The sequence below is a fragment of the Schistosoma haematobium genome, chromosome 1, assembly GCF_000699445.3.
Source record: "Schistosoma haematobium chromosome 1, whole genome shotgun sequence".
Lineage (NCBI taxonomy): Eukaryota > Metazoa > Platyhelminthes > Trematoda > Strigeidida > Schistosomatidae > Schistosoma > Schistosoma haematobium.
This window is the reverse complement of record NC_067196.1, coordinates 30,181,697-30,207,888: the sequence shown is the minus strand read 5'-3', so window position 1 is coordinate 30,207,888 and position 26,192 is coordinate 30,181,697. Positions and strand designations below refer to the sequence as shown.

Genomic DNA, 26,192 nt, shown 5'->3' with positions numbered 1-26,192 from the left:
TTTCTAAAGTAATTCAGAAATCATCCTTTTCTAAATAATGTACCCCTAGTTTTTCTATTACCAATTGGTATCAGTCAACATGGTTGTGGCTGTAAACTGGCTTTCATTTAGTTATCATTTTCGAAACATAACATTACTATACTTATTTCATAGACTGAAATATAATTTGTGAACACAGTAATTTCATCAAAATCGGTACACAGTAAACATCCAAGTTAATTCAAAACATATTTTCATTCTAAAAACATTTAACAGATAACACTATGATTATCGAAGTCTAAACATAGGGATTTTACAAAAAGAAATTTCAGTACAAAAGTAACTCAGAAAGAGCACACAGAGGATAAGTTGAACATAAAACGGCATTTCCCCCAAAAACGATAATTCAATATATATTATAATACATTATTTTATGGTAAATTGTTTAAATTCATATGATTATCTAATATGTAATATCAGAAGGGGTTTTTGTGGATATTATATTAATTTCAATAGTTGAGATCATGAGTCAATTGAAGTTAGGTTTTCCACGGTGGTCTAGCTTCAATTGACTCACGATCTCAACTATTGAAATTAATGCATAATACATTGAATGTCTTTTATTTTAAAAATGTAAACGTAAAAACTTTAATTCACAACTGAAATTGATTATATATTGCACAATTATACATTTCTTTTAATTACGTAACATTAATCAATTCTTTTTTTCATGATAAACATTAGTATTCTTGTACCATTACAAGGAATCATTCTAATTATTTGGTGGATTTATGATATGATCGCAAGTGATCCACATTGGTATATGTTCACGTATGAATCTGTTACATCGTTGTGTGTTGAAGTAAGTTATTAAATTTATGTATAATAGCCTTGAAAATTATCAATGGTTTTAGTTAATTCCACATCTATTTTTTTCAAAGAATTTTAGAGTTATGGATCTGGCATCGACAATTTGTTTGAGTTGATTGGTTGGTGTTGTTGAATTGTTGAATTTAAAAAAAACTGATATTTAGTTTTCCTTATAAAACAATGATTATTGTTAACAGTTTAGTAAAATATGAAATTAAGTCGATAAAATCCCAATGTGATCATTAGTCGTAGTGACTAGATATTGTGATACATTTTACTAGATTTAAAGTAATTGAAAGCATTTAATAATTCTAGTTATTTCCCGATAATCAACACTCATTGAAATATACGAAGAGGTATGAGATCTCTCTCGTCTAGTTCCCTATAATCGAAGCATGATCTTAGACAGATGTATATCGGTTAAAATTAACTATGCCACAATAATACCGGTTGACGAAAAAAACAAGCTGAATTGCAAAGTATTTGAAATAATAGTAAAATTGATAGTAAAAATGACTGAAGATAGAGACTACAGGACAAAAAATCCTGATGTGTTTGTTGAATAAAAGTTTGGAACAATATTGAACATCAGAATATAGAAGAAAAGAAAGAATGAATCTATCAGTCGATCACGAGGCATATTACCTATAGCTTCCAATAATGGTTCATTATTATAGCTATCACAATAATCAGACAGTTTTTGCCTGTCAACGTGGCTCAGAACGACAGTCATTTATTTTGTGAACTGATATCGTGCCTTGATGTATCCAACCACCCTCCTCCAGCCTTCTATTGTCAGTACCAACGAGTATGAAATCTGGAATAAGCATGTAGAATATTCTCTATTCTAAATATTTGAAACGCACATAAGCCTCTCTTTTAAGCAACAGACTAAATGATATTAACAACTGTGTATTATTTATCAGTAATGTATTCATAAAATCGTTTTTTCTTCAAATCTCATGTATATTCAATGTAGTGGATGATTTTGTTAGCTGCATTGATCGGGATTAATGTAATTGCATTATGGCGAAAGTGGTCAATATTTCCTGTTGCTAAAACATATGGAAACAATCCTTACGAACTAGACTTTTTGAAAACGTTCACTGATTTATGATTTTTTGTAGTGATACATTAGTTAAAAGTAGTACATATTTTTAAGTAAAAATATTGTTAGATTGAAAAAAGGTTACTAGTTTTTGTACACTTGCCTTCCAATTTTTATAAAGAAAATTAAAAAGAAATTTCTGCTTAAAAAATCTTTATTCTATCGTTGAGAGAATATAAACTTTATACATTTCTTTTCACTCACAGTTATGGATTTTTTTTAAAGGAACCTATTAGATCCTTTAGATCCTTTAGTATCATTTCATAAGTGTTGATTGTATAACCAGTAGTGAAAAAAACTAAGTTAATGTGACTAGAAACAATTTAATTGGTAGAGTCATTGTCAAATTAGGGGAATATACAATGCTTTATACTGATCAATATCTTTTTGCCAAGATTGAGTTTTCACTTATAACCGAGTACAAATAGTGCTACCATCAATATTATTAAATTCTTTATTGTTAATACTAGTATTTTCCATTTGTTCGTCTGTATTTTCATAAGTTGCTGGATTATACGGATCACAACCATGAGCTTTATTTAAAGCTTTACTGAGTATATTTGTTCGATAAAGTATCCAGTTTAAAATTAATAGGCCAATCACGGCGACGAACCACTGAAACAAAAGATTTTAAACCAAAGATAGGATACATTGATATGTGAAAAAATTCTTTTAACAAAATTTACTTGTAATCTTCACTGTAAAGTTTGATGCCTATTATTCAAGTCATTATGTGAAATCTTGGTTGAAGTAGTTGGAGTCGGACAATTTTGCTTAACTGAACAAGCAATCAACTGATTCAGAGTCTATAAATAGTATATACATTTAGCATACTTTCAAAAGAAAATCTAAAACGCGTATTTGCATTTAAGAGTATATTTATTACGAGACAACTGGTTTGGATTCTTCTATATATATACAAGCAGGACGTCTATTTGATTGTTATTATCATAACGGAGTCGAGAACAAATTATCTTGCTAGCTGTTTCTATATACTAAGAAAGGCTTAGAAATGTAGTTCTAAGGTAGCATAATTCTCAATCAACTGACATTGAGACAAACAAAAAAGCACCATTTGAATTTTGCCTCTTCTCAGTTGATAGTGAATAGTAAGTTTTAGTATTTGCGAAATTAATGACTGGATTATTTTCATGAATATTTATAAACAAATTTTTGAAAACATTATATCACCTCATCATTCGAGAAAACTCAGTAATGTATAAACACAAAATACTCATACTCGGTTGACATACTTCTAACAATGTTGTTAACAGTGATGTCCAGTTTAGATGATACCAATTTGGATCGGTAGTTATGGATTCATACATCCACCAGCCTAATAGTACAACTGATTGTAAGGGGACTAAAAATCTAGAAAAAAAACATACGTTTTTGAATAAACGAGACCTGATAAGTTCAAAGCAAGAACATAATGAGTTTACAAACCAGTTATTGAGTTTTACAAAAGGGAACTTTTCTTATCATACACATACTGAATCACTAAAAACATATCCATTAACGCACTAGTCAAGTATATTCTTAGATTAAATTGGTTTGTAAATGACGGTTTTATGCTGTATATATATATATATATATATATATATATATATATATATACGTTTTGATTTGTGTTTGTTGTTATCGCCCGCTTCTGGCTGTTTGCGGAATATACTTTCCCATTCCAAGTTCGGACGTCTTCCTCTAGTTAGAGGGGCTGGGACGCATCGAATAGGTAGCTTATTGGTTTCGGTCACCGAGTATTTGTTTCCGTTCGCAGTCTAAGTGAACTCGTAACCGCTTCAAACTTAGCACATAAAAACACAAGTTTATTCTATGATGTAACTATGATGGATGGCAAACATCTTGGTAAATCTTATGCGCATTCATAAGTGAGGATTGTTGAGTAATATCAAAATAAAATAAAACAACTGTCTATCACATTTTGAGCTTCAATAATACTTCAGATAATTTTGATCAGTGACAAAATCTCTTTCAAACATACCATCAAATAAAATCTATTTAATGGACGCAATATTAAAATTACTCTATGGTTATTCTAATCATTTAAATTTATATTCTATAGAATATATGTAATCTATGTAAGATGTAATGGATTCTAAAATCTTTCAAGATATGTCTATAATATTTGTTTGAAAGCATCGAAAATACTCATTACCTTGAATTTAATGTCAAGGAAAATTAAAAAAGAATATTTGAAAGTCATTTATCTTACTGAATTAAATTCTTAACAATGCTTATATAGTATTACTTACTTGAATCTTCCCATTGATATTTAAGACTGCAGTTGAGCAGTCTCTTAAGGATACATGTGTATACTGTGAGTTATGCCTGAATACTACCTTAATTCATAATCATTCTAAGCAAAAATGGATAGTAGCTAGCAGAAAATAATACCAAATGTATTTAAACTTCACCTCATCGCACGAGTAAGTGTCTATCAGGACTCAGTAGCTAAGTGGATAACGTGATGGGGTTTGAAGCGAGTTCCAGAGTGAAAACCAACTCTGAGATTCAGGTACGTCCAGCTGACGAGTCCCAAATAGGACGAAGCGCGCGTCCTGTATTCCATTGCTGGCCACTATCCATCTTTGCATATAATGTTTATATAGATTAGTAAACCTGAATTCATGCAGTAAAACCATAAGTTTATTTGAATAAGCTTAGATTGTCAACGCAGTAAAACATGAGATATTATGTGCTTATGTTCTTATTATTATGATTATTATTATTATCAAATTACGTGAAAGATGCAGTTAACAGTCATAACTATCCACTTAAATCAATTAGATAACTGGAAACATTGTTGAAATATATGCTGCATTAGAAAATAAGTAGCCTAGATGTTTGATAATAAAAAGCTGATAAATAAAACATTTTCACTGCTAGATATGTGTATTACATTAATGTAATAAATACACGGCTATGTGAGTACTGATAAAAGTTAATATGACAAGCCATTTGTAATGGATGCAGTCATGTAATTGTCTGACTGACTGACTGACGCATATACATCATTTTGACAAATATATATTTAAGTAAACTATGTAGACTATTGGCTGTATTGTCCATAATAGAAGTTAAAGCTGGCATTAATAATTTTATAAAGTGTTACTTGTGCAGTAAAGTAACTTACGCTATAAGTGGAACCCAAAAAATTGATAAATGACAATCATTTATACCAAATTCATTAATAAGAACACGTCGATAACGATTTGGACCATAAACAATAACTAATAGACAAAATAAAAATCCAGAAATTACAAGTCCATATCCCCATGTATTATCCTAAATTATAAGAAAAATGAAATTAAATTTTGAAATGTAAAGGATTTGTGGTTAGTTTAAAACTACTTTTTCTTTAGTATGCACCAGGGAATTAGACAATCATTAGAAAACATAAAGCACTAGACAGCTATTTAGTTCTAGTATGAAAATCTCCAGAAGTTCACTCATAATATTAAGGTGGGAGCTTTTACTTTAGACCAATGAACCGGAAACTAGTGTTTTATATATTTAAATTAAATTGATTCGCATTATTGTACAACCATGTTCCATCGCCTCCTACTAGGCATAGTATGACTCCACTAATCATGGCATCGCGCTAGATTTTCAGGTATCATCTCTTGAAATTAATTACTATTTAGTATATTTTTTCGCACAAACAATACACGTACTTACTTGATTTGTTAAAAAGTCAAGATAGATTGCTGAAGGTATACCAATAAGAGCTGATGCAATTAAAGCAATAGCAACGGCTAACCGATGAGGTACTGAAAATAAATAAGGATAAGAGTTGAAATCAATTTAATTATTATTGAAAAAATTGAAACTTCGACTGAATTTTATGAACTGTGCAAACACGACTGTTATAGTCTACACGAATCAGTCCCATTTATATTATTTACAATGATGACTTTCTTTACTTGTGGTCAAATCAAAGGATTTTGGCGGTCGATTCCTAGCTAGGAATGGTATTTGCTTCACTGTTCAGACAAACGTTTTGTAAAATGACAAGATAGTTTTATTAGCATGAATTACATTAAAAATATTGTGAGGAAAGCATAAGAAAACTCCTTCTGCTATTTACAATGACAATCAAGCTATTCATTTTATAATCATATAAAACTATACTTTTTGATAACTCAAGGTAAATTATGTAATCCGTAGTATTTCCTTTAGTGACAAGCATAACTAATAAGCTAAAATCTAATGTTTTATGCATATTTTGATCATTTTAGATAATACAGATATTTATTCTAGTAACCGCCTTCCAGAATTTGCACGTCTTATATGATTCATAAAATGTGCAAGTCTGTCTATTCATTTATAAATTATTAGCATGATGTCACATTCAGTTCGGATATTGGCACGCGTTACATTTATATCTTACCGATGAATTTCCAATTCTAACAGTTTAAAAATTAAAATTTAATAACACTTTCACAATGTGAATCGAAGCTCATTTGATACTTCTATGTATCCGCTATAAAAATGAGATGCAGATTTATGCACACATAAATGCATAAACTAAAATATCGTAGCAAACAACGAAAAAGTTCTACATTTAGTGATCATGTGTAGTTAAATTGGTCACGTTCATGACAAAAGACAATGGACTAATTCATGTTTACATCCCTGAATAAAAATTGGTTCTTAGAAATTTAACTCAAGTTCGATTGCTTTTATAAACAATGTCTTATTCGGCATTATGAAGGAGTAAAAGTATTACCCTGTGTGACTTTAACAGTCAGTTTTGTATAAGATGGGATAAAACCAGTTGTTAGAGTTGCGAGATCTGACTTGAAACTCAGTACCTAGGAATCATTATCTTTACTTATTTTCTGAATCAGTAACACTTCTAGTTATCTATGCATTCATAAACAAAATTGTCCAGTGATATTGAGCAAGGTATTCCACAAGAAATATCTTTTTAAAACTAATAGTTTATGCTAGTACTTATACTGTTATTAACCTGTGGAGAGAATACGCAATAAAATTTTGTCGTAAGTTTATTAAAACAGCTGTGTTTTCATTACAGCTTTCAAACTTTTGATCAATTTCTGAACACTTGTTGCAGTATTATAGTATCACTCATCATAAGTAAGCAAAAATATCCTCAATCATAAAACCAAAAAGTAAATATTATATTAGAATACTTAGGAAATATTCATATTACAATTCAGAATAATGCATGTGGAAGATATAACTATTGTCAATGACACAGTAGAATTATTTAGATAATATTAAGTTACATTTAATCATTAACTAACCATTCAATTCTTTCATTGCAAGTACACCTATCTGAGTAATTGACAGTAATGAACTTATTCCAGCACATACAAGGCATAGGAAAAACAATGCGCATAGAATTCGACCAAATAAACCGAATTTAGAAAATAAGACAGGTATCCTAGCACGAAAGTAAAATGAAAGATCAAGTAAGCATAACTTTTAGTGAATGAAGGTCAGAATGATAAAATTTAAATATTGACTTCACTGATTCATTCTCTCGTAGATTATTCTCTTACAAAATCTTTATTTTATTTTTGAGATGAACTTTTATTTATTTGTAAAATATACAGGATTTCTAAAGAGATATGACGTTAGAGAGAGCAGATATTTCATAAGGATATTATTATTTTTAACAAGCCGACAACATCTAAAGAAGCACCGAGAGCCGGAGTGAGCACTAGACAAGGTTTCATCCTGATTTAAAACTCTTTAACAGTATTTGTTCTTCATTCTGAGCAAGATTAAGCCCATGACTTTCAAGTCTGATAGCTGACAATGCATCTATAGAAATCTAAATCTTTGTTTCAAAGTCCATCTTTGAAACTTTTTTAGTCTGATCCTGACTCGAATATTTAAGTAGTTAGAATATTATTTCAATTTAAGCCATATTAATCGTCACTAAAACATTTTGCTAATTACGACAACCTTATTATACATTTGAGTTTTGCACTAAGTAACAATACGTGTCTGTACTTTTCACGCCGAATATCACAATAACTACAAATAGGCGTCAACTGAACATCAACCAGTAAAACAGATTCGAATGGAATCACTTTTTCGCCTGTATAAGAGTACTTACCAAGTAAAAGTAAGTCCTGTACTTCCAGGCCCAGAAGTCTTTATAAGTTTTACAATTGCTGAGCGAGTAACTGTAGGACTTGTTTGTATGATTGTCGAAAACACAGTTGAAAATATCATTATAGATGCATATAAGCTATAATGAAAGTGTACACACAAATGGAGGTTAGATTAAATAGAGAAATCATTAACATGAATAACGGATACAATGTTGAACGAGATTTCTTACAGGTAAAATTGTTATTAGCTATTTTTTAACTCTAGAAATCCCATAATTCTTTGAACATTATCTTTGTGTTAACTGTTATTCCAACATGATCCCATAACTCTCTTCACTCTGAAGATATTTGAAATTAAAATTACAACAAAAAGTTTATTTGTCACAAAAAATATTGATTGCAGTATGCTCAATTTTCAATAAAAGTATTTCACTCAATAACATATTTGTGACGATGATTTTAAGGTATAGATAGAAAAAAAGGCTGAAGAAAGACATATTGATTTGAATATCTTGAAAATAGATCCTCATATAGTATGACGTCTGTTGACTACATTAAGACACTTGGCTGCTAGTTAGGTCTCAAGTGAACCTCAATTATCTAAGGTTGTACCTCATTATAATGTGAATTAGAAGTACGTCACGAACTTCGTTATACCAGTTGCATATCTTTATCAATTTCAATACGATCATAATGAAATTACTCGAGGTAAACCATTCTAAAGAATTTACACAAGAAAAGGTGAATTTAATCTTGATTTTTACTTAAATAAATGATTAATTTCTGTACATTGCATGAATGTTGCCCTTGGGAACTATTAAACAATATAAAAAAATGAAAAGCCAGTATAATTCCAGCTTATGAATTTTGTGAATTTCTATCATCTAATCAAGTGAATCAGTTAAAAATCATTTTCGTATAAATTAAGTAACATGTGTTTCCAAGGAGACCTGAAATACTTCCGGTGAAAAAAATGCGATTGAGAACCACAATTATGTACTATTGGTTGTCGTTCTTCTGTACTAAAGAACTATCCAATTTAAATGATCATGTTTCTACATAACAATGCTGTAATATCACATCTTAAACATAAACCTACTTATTTGACAAGAAATTATAATTGAATCACTCAAGTAAACAGTAAATTATAGAATATTTTGTAGGTTAAAATCTTGAAGAGATAAAAAGTTAATTTTCAACGATCTATCAATTCTCTGATGACAGACTACTGCTATGGGAAACGAACTGCTTGCTCAAACAAACTAAAATCGATAGGTCCTCTTTTCTCAGTAGCTTCAACTGCGTTTACCAATTTATATGTACATCCCAAAGCACATGCATTGGGAGAACCGATAGAAGAGTACATGTTCACATTTCTGAGCATGTTCCAAAGAAATTGAGATTGAGAGGGACGAGAGCTCTCAACAGTGCAATAACCTGGGATTTACTTGACACCAGGCATATCATTGACATTCCTCATGCTTTTAAAATTATTAGCAGACAAAAAAATACTGCTTCTTCTCGGTTTGCTGAAGTGATCGCGATAAAAAAACATAAACCTGAACTTTGTACTCAAAAAGAGACAGTAATATACCTATAACTACCCTGATGATTCAATTTTTTTAGTCATCAGTTTTATTTTTTTAATGCTTAGTTTGTGTTATATTTCTCTTCCGTTACCGAATTCTTAAACCACCCCATCACACATAGATTTTCACTCACTTGATTCTCTTAAATTATGTGAACTCTTCAAATTTTATTCAATTATCATGTAACTCATTTTATCAGTTTTTATTTTCGTGAATCCTTCATTACCTCTAAAGTTATCACACAGTTTATCTTATTTGCCTCTGAACTCCCCTCAACTATTACATCACCCATCCCTTATGTTTCCTTGATTCTAACACCAAATAATTTCCGACCTGTTCTTGCACACTATATATATATTTATTATTGATAACCCTTGCCATTCCAATTCTTTACATTCACTTATGTCAGTTGTATCATACTATTTCTTACCTCAATGTAGGATTCTAATACACATATGGTTGTTAGCAGCGAATGAGAAACCACGAAATACAATGAATTCATATTATTCTGCATCAGTGATTGTTCTGGCTTTATTTAAAATTATTTTAATTACAAGAATTTTTCTTGAAAACTTGCTTTCGAATAAAATGCATATGAAAATCAAAACCTCTTCTTTACTCACCTTACAAGATTATTTATTATTGGGATAAGAAAACTGTAAGCTACTATTCTAGAATCTCTTGACATAAATGTAGAATAGGTTGTCATTATACCCATACCAGAACTTGTATCAAAAGCATTTTGACCAGCAGCTGCAATCCAAAGATTGGGATATGTAAAAGTGCCTGAAAACAAGAAATTAGACATCAAATTTGTGTTGTACTTAGCTTAAATTCAAAAGTAAAAATGTATATTATATGCTCTTTTGTCCGAATTTGATTAAATAATATAATGAACACTTGATGCCAAGTATCTGTAAAGTTGTTAATAAATAAGCTTTCGGAATAAAACTGTCTTTAATTTCTTTCGTGATGTCCAGATAACCGCAGGAAACACTAGGACGTTTTTTACTTTTAGTTATTTTGCCTCTCAATAAAGAAATTTATATATAGTGACGTTATTTAATGTCCGAAATCAATGTATCAAATAAATTACAGGTCAGTGATAGGAAAACCATAAATGATCAAGAACCTTATCTCTAGTTCTCCTGTGCAGTAAAACTCAATTTTAATTTCCCAAGTGATATTTTAGTGAACCTGTTATTGAAAATGTGAATCCTTTTAACTGCATTCGTATTATTTTAGAATGATTTTCAATGTGAATTATAATATACTTGTAGAAATGACGTAGGCATGATAATCTATACGTTATTCTCCTGAAGAGAAATTAAAACTGAATTAAAATAGAGTAGAAATAATCAGCTGCAAAAGTTATTTGACTTACTCCAAGATGGAGTGAATAAAAATGTAATACCGATTTCTGCATATTGTCTAGTTATTGCCCAACCGAACATGAACACAATTATGAATAGCAATAGTGGGACAAGAATAATATTGGCTTTTTCAATCCATTTAACTCCACCGGCTAAACAAATACCACTTAAGGCGACTGCCAGAAACTGAGTAAGTACTGGCCAATAGGAATGCTGTATAAAAAAATAAAGTGAACTTTGATGCATAAAGATTTTATCAGTGAGTAGTGAACTAGAAAAGAGTTTAGTCTATGAAACCCATATTTTTTCTTGCTAAAACAACCAAGACATGAATATTTCAGCAAGCTGGACAAATAATTGCTATAGGAGCTTTTTATTAGAATAAAACTTAAAAATTTGAACATTTCTGTGGACTTTTATGTCCCTAGTTCTACATTGCTGACCGAATTCGAAGAAATAATCATCGAAAACCAAGAAACACTGAACAGTTTCTTAATTATGGTATGGGTATATGCAGGAGTTTTCATTCAAGATTGGAATAAGATTCTAACTCAGGACCTTCAAGCCTCTTAGTGAGTCCTTATTGTTCAGACCACTGAATTGATATCCAGCATCCTTTGTTCCGAACATTTCGTTTTAACAAAGAAAGTTACTGCTGTCTACAACTACACACCACTCCTTGGTCGAAGTAACTTAAAGTTTGTATAAAGAGAAAAGTGGAGGAAATATTCATCGTGAAATAACTTAGCTTGCTAAAGCCGAAATATTCACTGTACATGTTAAAAATCGTTACACATTGGACACGGTTAATTATTTGATTAGTTGATCTCATCTTATACCATGATTATATCAATAATCGGTTGTCAAGTTTGACTATACCCATCGTGGACAATTATTATGGCCAGAGGGACTTGTTTTAATAGACAGTCAGCAATTACTTAACGTCATTTAACGTGAATTTTTGATTTAACTACATATAAAATAAGTAGAACTGTACAATTCACAGTTTGGACAAAGAGATATGTTTTTATTTCTGCAATCGGCTAATTAAGTATATCAACAGTAAATTTATATTATACATCTTCAAATATTTATCAAACTAAGACACAAAAATTCATTTCACTTAAAGTATTAAAACATTGACATACTTCTGCAAAATTATTGAAAATTGATAAACCTTCTTCTTCTGTTTTCGGTAAAGAATACACACAAGATATATAGAAATAATAGATACACCATCCAAGTACAACAGGATAATAACAGCTGATTAAAAAGAAATTACAAATAAAAGACTAAGCTTAACAATATGATATTTTCTGTATAAATCAAAGTTTGTAGAAAATTAAAATTTCAAAATGTATCAAAATCTAAATTAGTCCATGCAAATTGTTTTGTATAGCTCGAAAACAGTTGCCATCAAGAAGTGTTCTCGATTTGTTACGGTGAACAGATATATGTTGTTATGAGAAGTCACAAAATAGAATAAAATTATTTACAGCTGCTTCATAGCTATCAATTGATCATCAACTGATGCTATTTAAAAGACAGGATTAAGTTTCGAAGAAACGATTAACAAAGTTACTAATTTATTTAAATATAAATTATCAGTATAGGGTTGTTGAGAATATTATCTTTTTGATTAAGATCATGAACCGATTGATGTTAGACCACCATCAGAAACCTGATAGCACCGGACGGCCGTTTCGTCATGGTATGGTACTCCTCAGCAGTGCGCACCCACGATCCCCCTAGCGGGATTCAAACCTAGAGCCTCCGGTTCTGCGTGCGAACGCTTAACATCTAGACTAATGAGTCGGCATCAAACGGTGTCAATGTCTAACTTCAACCAATCCACGGAATTGCGCGACCATCTTCTATTGTACTGAGGTAGATACCTGTCTCTACCTGACATGGATTAGCTCCACTGGTCACGACTTCTCACTAGAACTCCAAGAATTCTCTCACGAAGCTAATCACTAGTGACCACGTGGTAATTATCAGTATGGAGTTATGGAGATTATTATGTTTTTGATTAAGATCATGAACCGATTAATGTTGGACCATTATCGAAAACTTCAATATGTCCTATCAAATGGATCTCTCTAATTTATGATTACACAAACTAAGAAAAATTTAAGTGGAAACGTTTGCTTCGATTATATTCTACTTTGCATTGATCACTTAAAACGTGGTTGCCTCCCCTATGTATGTTTTGTAAAAGTACCTACTAGAAGTGGCTAAGTTTAAATCAGCTGTTTAATTTTATCATGATACAAATGTATTCATTTAGAATGGAGTAATTTAGTAAAATATACACATATTAACTCTCAAAAAAATGTATTTATCTATTTATTTTATTGACTGATGTTCTATATAGTTAGCGGAATAGTTTGTTTGGTAGTGTAGGTCAAGAATTTGACTAATTTCTACATATTAAGCCAAAATAACTGTGAATATATATATATATACAACCTTTATATCAAGTGTACACTAATTATCGACTTCAGATTCTTGTTATTACAAAACATCGTTTCATAACATAAATTTCATTACATCTATCTTATTTTTACACTTTATACGTAGTTCATAGCACCTTTCCTTTAGTTTAGTGTCATTATTCATCGATCTGATATACCAAACTATATACTTAGATATTATAAAAGTTAATCTATTAGTTGGTAATGATATACTAAAAGTAATCTCATTCAAATGACTCAATTTGTTTCTGTGAATGAATCTTACAGAATGTACCACTTTTATTATGCAGAATTATTTCTTGCTAAAAGTCTATTTAATAGTAAGTTGGTTTAATTGTAAGTTTGACATTTAATTCATTTAAACTATAGAAGTATACTTTTCAAAATATATCACATCGCGCATAGTTTCAGTGAATGCGTTTTAAATACATCTATACGTAATACATTTCATTTGTTAAGATTCAAACAGCTTAGCAATCGGATTTATAATGAACTAATTTAGAACAATATGCATGTATATGTAGTAAATGAAAATACAGTGAATTTATTAAGTTCGATCCTAATTATAAAGTAAACTGCTTGGTATGATAAGTGAATGAATCAAACTTTATTTTATTTCATTTTTTAATGTATAATAAAGATTTGGTTGTTTATGACTGTTGTTGGTTAACTTTTTATGGTGATACTGAGAAACGTTGATTATGAAAGTGAAAATAACGTTAGCCAAGTCTTACTTGGTATGTATCATGAGAGTTGAAACTCTATTTTCATTATATAATTAATGGCTACTGATAACTATCCTAGAATAGAGTTTACCTGAATGTGTCTTGCATACAATAATTCACGTTCTTCGCAGCAATACACTATAAATATCTTAATGTGAAGATGGAGAGCTTCATTTGTTTATTTTACCAACTTCATTCATATCATACAAATTTGAAGAAAAGCAAGTTGTATGTGATTATACGATCTGTCTGTTATAAAATAAATAGGTTTCTAGAGATTTCTGGTTATACTTATTTTGCAATAACGATAACTTTCAAACTAATAATACTGTAATAAAAGCAATTCAAGAGGTAATTACACATCTTTTTGTATGTCATCTTTTATGTGTATCTTGACTGAACACCTTCGAAGGTTAGTAGCGAAAAATTTTTTGTGTGCATTCAGGAGCCTGAGGATACGAAGAAAATGGACTTTTTCTGGTTTATTCATCAATAGTAACCTAGTTTTTATAAAGAAGCTAGGCTACTTGATATTGTGTTATAGTATTGGATACAGAATTAATGAATAAATCTAATGTAATTTAGAAAAATCTATCCTAAAATACATCATAGACTCAACGGTTTATTTGAGCAATATCACTAAGAAGCCAATTATAAATTAGTAAAATATGGATGGTTCGTAATCGTTCAAACAGAACTCGTAGTATACACGGATTCATTTAATCTATATAGCGGATCTGTCAGTACTCTAGAAATCGCTTTGACCCTAGAACCAATACTCGAGAATATTTCGAACAAAGAGTCACAAAAAATACTTTATAGTTTGGCAAAACAACAATGTCTTCCTCCAAATGTTTCTAAAGAAGAATTCGGAGCTCTTTGCGCCTTATAAAAGGATAGAACGATTATCATTATCAAAGCTGACAAACACAATGCAAAAGTTGTCACGATCTGAAGCGTACACAGAAAGGGGACCACAAATATACAACTACAGAATCATATCGTGAGACTGGTTCAAAAAAATCATTTAATGGTTAAAAATGAAGTCAATCAGAGACAAGTGAACTTTCAGAAGAAATGAGACCTTAAATAATTATTCAAATGAAATATCTTGAATTGGCTTTGTAGTTTAAGCTAACTAAATGGTATTACAGAAGAATTCCAACGTATTTTGAAAACATGCAAATTAAAGTGTTCCGTAAAACAACAAGCACTCTTCGAAATCCTCTGGTTCGAGTTAAAGAAAGATACATTTCATATCTACATATACCTTCGTTCACATGTTAGGTTGTGTCGACCATTGTCGATTCCATATTGTTGAGTGTTCTCGTGAAATCTTAACTCGTACTAAGGAACACCTGATCTACACTAAAAGACCGCTTAGAAATCCCGTGGAACAGGTAACTTTACAAATTACTTCGGCAGTAGCAGTGCAGACCGTATTTAATAACTATCAAGTCAACATTAAAAATATCAAAATCATTCTGAAAGGTTCTTCCAACTATATAAATGGCAAGTAGCGTAGGTGTTTTGAGTAATAGTAGATCCCACTTCCCTGAATAGGAAACAGTGCCTGAAATTTCATGCAACTTGAATCGGTTATCACAACAGCAATAGCTAATTTTGTTCATTTCCCACACAATTGACTCACGTGCACACCTAAATTTTCGTTGTACTACTTCATACTACTACCTCCTCATTTTTTACCCTCATTAGCATACACACAAAGTCATCCTGACCTAAAGTGACATGACATCGCCAGTAGATCTATTTTGATCGATTTAAATGTCTCACCTTTCTCCATTATACTATATAAAGTTAATTTGATTCAGTTACATTTTTCGTACTCTGAAGAAGTGGCTTACATTAACTCATGAATCGTCAGAAATTTAAGTTTCTATTCATTTGGACTTTACAAATAAATCATTATTTTATTATTAGTATACACATAGTCATTTTAAGCTATTTAGATCTGTTTAAATAATTTATTTTATGAAAGAGGAAATATGAAAAAAAACTTACCTCAAAAAGAAAATTACTGTCACCAACCATGCACCTAGCCAGAAGAATTTTTGTCCAAAAAATTTACAAAATGCCAATGGAACAGAATTTCTAGTAAATCTTCCAAGTGAATATTCCACAATAAGAATCGGGATAGACCAAAAAAATAGTATTATAATCCATATAATATAAAATGTTAATGCACCTACAAATATAAGACAAGATAATTTAAATCATAGAAAAGACTTCAAAGGTAATGAATGAAGAATATTATTGTGAATATACTTTCTCATTGTATAGTACACATACAAGTCTTCCTTTATGCTTGAAATAAATGACTTGTTTCTAATGATAAATTAAAGGATATAGAATTAGTATTCTAAATTCGATATGAAGTTATCTAACAGGTAAAGTACCATAAATTATGTAATAAATCGTTACAGTAGAATAATCATTTAAGGCAATTAACCCCTCCGATAAGTTTCGATAGTGTAATAAGAAGATGAAGATTATCAGAACTATGTGATATTTTAAATCCACTTGGTATTGAATATTTTCATTGATGTTTGGGACTGCGATTGATTAGTCTATTATTGGCATATGTCCATATATGATATATTAGCGCAATACATTTCGAACAATCCGATCACACATAATACACTTGTTAAGAACATTTATATATAAAAATAAAAGGTCAACTAGACTAGAAATGGAGGGTAAGAGGAGACAAAGATAATAAGGAAATAATGTGAAAACAAATTAAAACCTAATCACTCTGGATAATAAGCTAATATTACCAGGGTAGGTTTAAGGTGAGAACAATGCATTTTTGAGTTCACAAAGAGTGTTTGAATTTTCGTATGGCTAAGGCTTCTATAAACCTTAGTATGCGCCCACTTGCACTTTTGTACAACACCACAAAAGCCGAGTTAAGATCAATCTTTTGACCTGTTTCAATCATACGTTTGAAGAAAATTGAACTCAACCTTTTTCGGTAATCTGTTTGAATGTCATAAGTTATTGAAAAGATGGAGTCAATTTTCAAGGCTTATTCATTATAAACATGTAAATAAATGATTATATCATAGAATAAATTAATATATTAACTATGAAAAAAATAAGGAGTGATAAGTAAAATATTACCCATAGACATGATCTTGGACCAATAAAATATAAAAGGTATTTTAAATGTCCAAGAAGTCTACTCATAAGGAAACATCTATCAAGCAGTACATGTCAGCTTAACCTATTTTGGAATCAGATCAAGTGACTAACATTTTTATTGTCTTCAGGATGGAGAGTTTAACACTAATTACTTTAAATATTTATAAGGTATATATTAAATCTATTTTAAATATTTCGTAAGTTTTATTCTACTTCGAGTCAAATATATATGAAGTCGCTTCTAATTTTGTTTATCTAAGCCCATACACACCATAAGAACAAATGTTACTGGCATCAAAATATTTCAGTAATATCATATCTATTTAATATAATATCAATATACATTAGTTGAGTTTTAATGTACATAATATTAAGTAGGGTAACAAAATACATGTATATACTTCATGTCTGATCCATTATGCCGGATTTACTGTGCAAAAGTTGAGAAATGTATAATGATGCAATATTTTAGTGGTGCCATGTTCTCTGATCTATAAGTTTTGGTTGAAGAGCTTTTATTGTTATTATGGATAACATCTTCAGTATCTACTCGATTAAGAAGTGAGTCTTTCAGTTATTCCACAAGTTTCATGCCAGTTCATTCTGACGACTATGTTTTTGGTTAGCCAGTTTCGTAGATTTTGTTGTTTGTCTTGATTCTCACATTCATGTTGACTTTATTTGTCGGCTGACCTATGATCTTGTGATTGGTTGATCCCTTCCTTATGGGTTCATATAGCGGATTTATGTCGATGTAAATGTTAAATACTAATTGATTAAGATGACAATCCTAGAAATTCTCCATCGTCTTTGAATTCTCTCCTATCCAGAATTTCGACACTTCTACAGTTAAGAGATGTCCATGGCCACCAATATCATAGATTATTAGTGACATTTTGTGGTATTTATTAGAAGGTACACTTACCACCGGAAGTGCTATTAGTTGCTAAAATACGTGGAAAGCGCCAGATATTTCCCGTACCTACAGCACCTCCAATACATGATATGATTCCACCAATAGCAGACTGAAACATAGACTTTTCTGCTGTAACTTGTAGCTTGATGGATGATGAAGACGTAAAAGAGGTCCCATCCGTGTTCTAGGGGATAATGATCATAATATCAAAATGTTACTAAAAACAGTTCATTGTCAATTTATAATATGCAATAGCTAATGGAATTATATTTTTTTCATGAAATTAACTGAAACCATTATATTGAAATACAAAGTAGTTGAAAGTTATTATAAACAAATAATCTCAATTTAAACCAAGTTCCAAACTTTATCTCTTAAGCCGCTGATCCGTTTCTAATTCAAAATCAGATTTTCTTTCTGTCATCCAAATTAAATGATTTCTTTTAAAGATAGACGTTAGCGATTAGTGAAACTTCTATATTTCTAGTTGACAATTAATATAAAGTAGACAATTTAAAGTCCTCATGGTGCGCAATAAATAATGAGTTCTAGTCTTTGCAAATATGCTGGAGCTATAACTACTAATCTATAGAGTCTTGGTTTGTATTGCAAAAGAAATATTTGACAGTCCTTTTGTTATTAAGATCAGTAACCAATCAAAGCTAAACATTCACTTAAAACCCAATAGTGCTGAACAACTGTTCCTTTTTGTATAGGACCCTTCAGTAGTACACATCCTCGAATCCTCATCGAAAACGTTTTTCTAAACGTTTCAATTCATTTTAATCTATACACATATAATGTTAACGAACCATACAGTTAGTACCTAATTTTCACAGCAATCTTCGAATTATTTTCTCGTTTTAACATCTACAATAATTTGTTAATATCCTAATTAATTTTTGGGAAATTCTATTAGGAATAATCTGTTATATTAGCAACACAATTTTATTCATTTATTTCTATTTATTTATTGCGTCATTATTCCAACTCTTTCTGAAGATTAAATTACATCACACATAACTGACTGATTTCAATTCATATTTTCTTCATTACCATTAATCTATTTTCATGAGTTCCAATCACTATATCAATGTTCCGGAACTTTCCCTCTCAAACTTTATTTATTCGAGACAAAATTTTATGACGTCATTAATTATCGAAATCTTTGCTACACCATGATACATTTATTCATCCTTAATCACCCTCTTATTTATAAGTATGTCAATACCTGTAATAATGTTGAATTTTAAATCTTGTAGGTTGTAAGCAGCTGATGAGAACCTAACGAAATAAAATGAATTCATATTATTCTGCGCCAATCTTTTTTCTTGCTTTCTTTAAGATAATAAAGGAAACTATGTGTATGAAATTTTAAAAAAGTTTACTTTTCTAAATGTTTCTCTACTCTCTGTACAATGTACCAAATAGCATTCATCTTACTTAAAAATTATTTGACTTCTTTAAACAAACCAAGACAACCTAACATCCCTAATTATTTTGTGATCAACTGTTTATGGAATCATACGAACCAAATGGTTCAATGTTAATCAGTCAAAGATTATTGTTCCTAATGTTTTCAGTCATAATGCATCTAAGTGAATAAAATATGGTTTTTTTATGTGATTTGAATAAATTTGACAAACAAATTCTGATGTTTAATGTTGTAAACATTATCAAAGTATAAAAATATTTATCATTAAATGTGTTATGTAAAACTATCTTTTTAATATGTAGCTATTTTGAATGTCACTTTTATCATGAACTGATAACAGTTTACAAATTAATAAAATATAACAAACATTAAATGATCGTTGTGTATTGTACTGATTTATTATCAGATGTATCAATGATGTATCATAGTGAACTTGATTACATTATTGATGGTACTTAGTGAACAGTTTGGAAGATGTTACAAGGGCGAAGATGAACTTCTACGGTATTTATGTATGAGGAAGATACAATAGGTAGTTTATATACAATCTCTACGTAATAAGAGAAATTAAGACATTTAAATATCACCACTAGCTCATAAACACATTATAGCCGACCAGGGTTTTATACAACTCAATATGTTGAAATGATTCAAATGATCAAAATATTAGAGAATAACGATGATGTTAAGTACTCTGAGTAAATTAACCAGCTATGGTCAGTTGGAGCTTGTAAAATGATTAGGGGGTATTTCTCATTAAGCGTATACTGGCAAAAGTTTAAAGAATGTCTTAACTGTAGAAAACACTAGTATGGAGAAGTGAATTATTGCTTAGGTGACTTGTTTATTTGGTCAAATTCTACCTAAATCTGTTTTAAAAACTGTTTGTAATAAGAAAGGTTTATAAAAGAGCGCTTCATTAAACCGTGCTTGGATACTGGATTGAATTAAAAATATTAATCAAACTATATATTTGTATAAACAGATATATTATGTTTTAAACGTACTTGTGAACCAATTTCATTGAGATCAAATTTATCCGTATTGTAGCTAGTATTAATTGATTCTTTTTCAGCGTTCATGATATTCAGTGATCTAGTCATTTCTAATAGTATTAAACCGTAGAATAAATGAACTAACGCCTCTGTTTATATTTCAAGATAATTTAGTGTGTATATTCTATTGCTGATGTTATTGGTCAGTCATTTACAGTATAACTTAACTCAAATAATAAGTGAATAATTTTGGTATCTTAGCATATATATAAAGCCGGCTTTATTTTAAATTCCACCTTACTAGATACTCTATAGATTGTTAAGGTATTTTAGCAGTGAATTAGTCAAACTATAATACAGTGATCATGAGTGTCCATTTTTCTTAGTTGAAATAGACCATAATATTTATTGTTTTCTGTAGATGATGCATACAAATGCTTGAAATTTCCCCTTATTTTATTTGTAGTGTTTGTTCACATGCCTCTATTTCAGTCTTTATAGGTCCTAATGTATGCTACAGCAGATTCACAAAATAGTTGTTTAAACTCGAATCCTTGCTGTACTAAGTTTATCTTTCAACCTAATTCATTTTTGCAAGTATTTTCTACTCGGTTTTGTAATTTTGTTTATTAAACTTCACCAAATGTAGGCTGCCAACGAAACCTAACCAAAGCTGATAAATTCATTCTATTCTAGATAAACTGTTGTTCTTTAACTTATTAAGTTACTAAGACTATTTTTATAAACGGCTTTTCCTGTAACAAAATTAATCGCTAATAATTCATTTTAGATTAAGATCGGATCCTTCCTATTTTAGTCTGATATGATCAAAACTCACAGAGGAACCTCATTTCTTAGAATATTCCTCATATCGCAAACGTTTTACAGACTTCAAAGTTTGCTATGTGTTAAAAGAATCATACTGAAGTAAAAATGATGATGATCGTAGAATATCGTAAATTTATTAAATTTCATAAGTTTTTACAACTTGCTTACCATATACATCGAAGTAACAAGATGTATTTTTCGGTCTTAAGGATATCATAATATTGGATTTTGAGAACTAGTGAGTTTGAATGTTTGAAATGATATAGACTGTTGATGAAGTTGCCGATAAGTTAAAGTATAAAATGGATTACTTGAAAAATTTAAGAGGAAAATTAGTGATAAGTTATATAATAAATAATATTTAGCTTCTAAAACAAATAGATTTAATCCTTTTTATCTTCAAGATGACTACACATTTGTAACTCCACTAAGATGCATCAGTGTAATGTGTACAATTATTGAAGTATTATAATATATTAGTTGCATTCATCAATACGTCCTGACAAATGTCATGGTATATCACGAATCAACCAAAGTTAGAATTGTAAAATTACACCCCGTGATTCTAGTGCTTAGCCCTCCGCTGAGAGTCCTGAACGTTCTAACTTTGACCTTTTATGTAATCATAATTGTATGCTACTGAGAAACAGTCTAATTCACCCTAGTTTTTGATAATGCCTCTATTAAGTTCAAACTGTGACAAATATAACTCGTGAATCAAACAAATCCCTTTCAACTAAACAGGCGATCAGTTTACTAATTGCCGAAGTCCTTGTTAATTTACAATGTAATACATACAAGTTCACTAATGTCCTAACTTTATTTACTTAACTAGACCTTAGAAAATTTTCTATCTGAAACACATCAATAAACTTTTACTGACATGTGATGTTAAATAATATAATTTATTGATTGATTTATTTACTGTTAATATCACGTGAACACTAAACAACAAGATCAACAACAACAAACATTTTTGTTCATCATAAACAAATAACATTTCACTTGACAACAAATGAAAAATAACTTTTAACTATCCTTTAGTAAAAGTTAAATGAAATGTGAAAAAAAAATTGACGAGAAAAAAACAAACAAAAGAATGAAATTTTTCAATGAATATTTGTAGCTAATATTCTATCCTATTAAAGGAAATAATAATTAGTTAAATTCAATATATATTACTATTGTTTCTATTATCATTACAGATTAGTTTCATTATGATATTTAGGTGATTAGACTGAAAAGTTTGTGATGTTTTCTTTTTGGATGAATGTAATTATTGATTAATAGAATAGTTAAACTATATGAATGTGACAAAACAAAGAAAAAAATATATTCAATAATTATTTTTTTTGGTATTGTTCCACTAGACAACTATATTCTATCAAAATTTATTTATGAATTTAAGATGTATATAGTAGACAAGCAGGAAAGTAATCAATAAAGTAACAAAAGAAATTATTGATCATAAAATGTTTCATTTCAATTAATTAATAAGGTGGGTTTTGTGGATATTATAGTAATTTCAATGGTTAAGATCATTAGTCAACTGAAGCTAGACCACCATCGAAAACCTAGAAGCACTAGACGGCCTTTTTGTCCTATTGTGGGACTCCTCAGCAGTGCGCATCCACGACCTCGCCCCCTGCGAGATTCGAACCTGGGATCTACTGGTTTCGCACGCGAGTACTTAACCACTGCTGAGGAGTCGCGCAATAGAACGAAACGGCCATCCAGTGCTTCCAGGTTTTACATGGTGGTCTAGCTTTAACTGACTCATGATCTTAACCATTGTAATTAATAAGAGTTTACTGTTTTATTGGTTCACAAAATATGATTAATACAAATGAGTTACATAATGGCAATTTTAAAATCTAATTTTGTAGTATAATTTTAAAAAAATATAGACTGAAGAGAAATTTAATGAAATCCATTTATTGCATGTTTTTACCAACCATAATGAAGCAATTAAATCAGGCAATGAAATCTTATTACATTGTCGTATCATAATGATATCAAATAAACTACGTGATAGTTTTCACTATGATTAAGTGAAGTTAATGTTTACATAATTACTATTTTAAAACTGAGAATAGATTCTGGATTGTCAGATATAGTAACAAAAGATCATAGAGCTAAAATAATTCATCGACTATGTAATGACGTAATTGAACATAAATCTTTTAGTGCTGAATTCTTTACTCTGTTCAAAAACAATTTTATTTGATTGTTTTTAACAAGTACAGCATCGTCATAAATACAGTCCATAACAAACATTTATAGGAAAGCCCAGTTTGAAATAATGAATGGAAAGAAACATAAGTTACTTGAACCACTAATTAACTTCTTATAGTGATCATTAATAAGACATTGTTAATCATTCAATATTAACCACAATTTCAAAAATTATGATACTCTTAGTGATGCTGTCAATTACCTGAATGTGCACACTTAAACATTCAAAAGATTTAGAGTTAAGCCTATTTGGTCGTTTGAATTTTATTCCGAAACTGCATTACTGTTGCAATTTGAGATAAATTGCTTCTTTCGTAATAAACAACTGATTAAATTTATTTTATTCAAGAAAACTAAACTATACACGTGTACACTATTCATTTAAAAGTATTTTAGTGAATAATGTATCAGTTATAAGTTCTTTCATCATGTATAGTATATATAGTCAGTCGTGCTGTGTTGAAAATCAGCCATGCTATGAATTGATCATATTTAGTATTTGGTTATTTTAGTAAGTCTGTAGAAGTTTCTATAAGATGTAAAGTGCTTTTATTAGTTTAGAAGAATTATGTTACTAATGTGCATTTATTATCTGAAATGTCCATGTTATCCAGTTTTTCCAACAACAAACAATTAAATTACAATGATATTTTACCTATGCAGGTTTCATTTATGATTATAGAGAATACTTAATGTGAAATAGTTCAATAATTATATTATCGTCTAAAGATCCCCATCATATTAAGAGTCTAATATTTGAACGAAGAGTATTCTTTCTGATAAATTCTCTTCAGGTTCTCTAATTATATATCCAAGTTAATAATCCGAAAAATGGTCAGGTTAAGGGTAAAGTACACCGTTTAAAGCATGTGAATTTAGGATTGTTAAACAATATACAATAAAATTGTTAATGTTGATATGATTCATATAAAATGTTAACTTGGATCTGCATATTTGTGAAGTGAAATTTAAGATCCATGATCAGAATATATACGGGTCAAATAGGGTGAGAGAAATAATAGCGCAATTACAATTATATTATCACTAAGAAAAGATTACAGTAGTACCTTCAAACATTCTACATTTTTCCTAGTTCTTAATAAAATATTTGTCATTTATGTAACTAATCATGTATATCATATGCTTTCAGAATACATTTTGACTAAAATGAAAATTTCTGCTAAATAATGTTTAGAATATTAAGGCTGATTTTGATAACTGAAATTTTGTTCAAAATGATTTAAAAATAAAACAAAGTTATAATGATAAATTTCACGAACTTGGTACATTAAATTAGGAATATTTATCAACGATGTACAGAGACTATGAAGATGAGCTTTCCACTGATCGATTCTAGGAATAGACAACATTGATTGATAGTTGTATAAATTCACTCCGGTGACAATTTTATTTTGTATGGTGTTTCATGTGTCTCGGGCTGATGTACTGTTAATCAACCACCATTCTTGTTTACGGCCACTATAAAATCTTTCATTTGTTTTTATTGTTGAGTTACTTATTATTAGCAAGTAGTATTATGTAAAACGTGATATTACTATTATATAAGGAGCTCCTGTTTGAAAGTTGAAGCATTTAACGCATAATGGTTTGTGATGTTTGACACCAAAAGACTAAAATACCATACAATTCTCTCCTATGACGAAAAAACAAGATTTAAATCCCTTTGTACAGTATTTCCCTGATTAACAAATGTCAGCTTATTAAAGTTATTCCTCTCACCGTAAATCAAAAGTCTTAATGAAGATATACAGTAAGTTCGGAATCCGAAGTTAATATTTTATGTTTACATGTCAAGAACAACTGAGTTTGTCTCAATGAGTAGTACTAACATCTTCCGTTAAATAATACGATGTAAGATTGAGTTTTCATTCAACTGTAGGTGACCAGGACTACTAATAGTGTTTTAATGAACATTTAGCTTTTCTATTGAAATTTTTGAAACTGAGGTATTCCTTTAACCTTCCTGTATCTACACTGTACCGACCCCACTTTACCCTTCAAAATAATAAATTTGAAATACCGAAGGTAGAAACTTACCGAATCAATAAAGGTCTAATTTTTCGGTCTATTAGTTTAAAATTAGGAATACCTTAGGCTCTGTTCGAGTTACCCACATTAATAGATCTGTTCCTGAGGAATCTGCGATAAATAAGTCACCGTCTCGACGAAACATAACTAGCATTTTAAAAATACGCCCGTTAGAGCGTATTACTATATAATTCCACTTAATAAGCCTGACAGTTTAAGATTTATGCTCCGTTTAACCATTAATACGATTATTGATTGTTTATAGTAGAGTGTTAATGAGTCAGAAAGCGAATAAAATCTGAAGTATATTAGAAGCAACATATAAGACCTCGTGAAAT

The 26,192-nt window shown here is 30.0% G+C and overlaps 2 protein-coding genes across 2 annotated transcripts in view; one reads left to right on the top strand and one right to left on the bottom strand.

The window, feature by feature from the left end:
* Positions 1 to 2,090, top strand: part of MS3_00007221 (uncharacterized protein) — a 28,936-nt gene extending 26,846 nt beyond the window's left edge. The window contains exons 11-12 of the mRNA XM_051215476.1: positions 724 to 841; positions 1,829 to 2,090. Coding sequence (XP_051073677.1) covers positions 724 to 841; positions 1,829 to 1,966 — 256 coding nt within the window. The 3' untranslated portion in view covers positions 1,967 to 2,090. The remainder of the gene's footprint in view (positions 1 to 723; positions 842 to 1,828) is intronic.
* A 275-nt stretch (positions 2,091 to 2,365) lies between these two features.
* Positions 2,366 to 20,850, bottom strand: MS3_00010091 (uncharacterized protein; the record flags this gene model as incomplete). The annotated part of the gene is made up of 12 exons (XM_051218427.1): positions 2,366 to 2,572; positions 3,211 to 3,328; positions 5,112 to 5,263; positions 5,657 to 5,748; positions 7,249 to 7,388; positions 8,070 to 8,204; positions 10,280 to 10,442; positions 11,041 to 11,242; positions 12,178 to 12,292; positions 16,254 to 16,437; positions 18,322 to 18,496; positions 20,755 to 20,850. 12 exons carry the CDS (start codon positions 20,848 to 20,850, stop codon positions 2,366 to 2,368), a joined length of 1,779 nt encoding a protein of 592 aa, XP_051073676.1.
* Between the last annotated feature and the right edge of the window lie 5,342 nt (positions 20,851 to 26,192).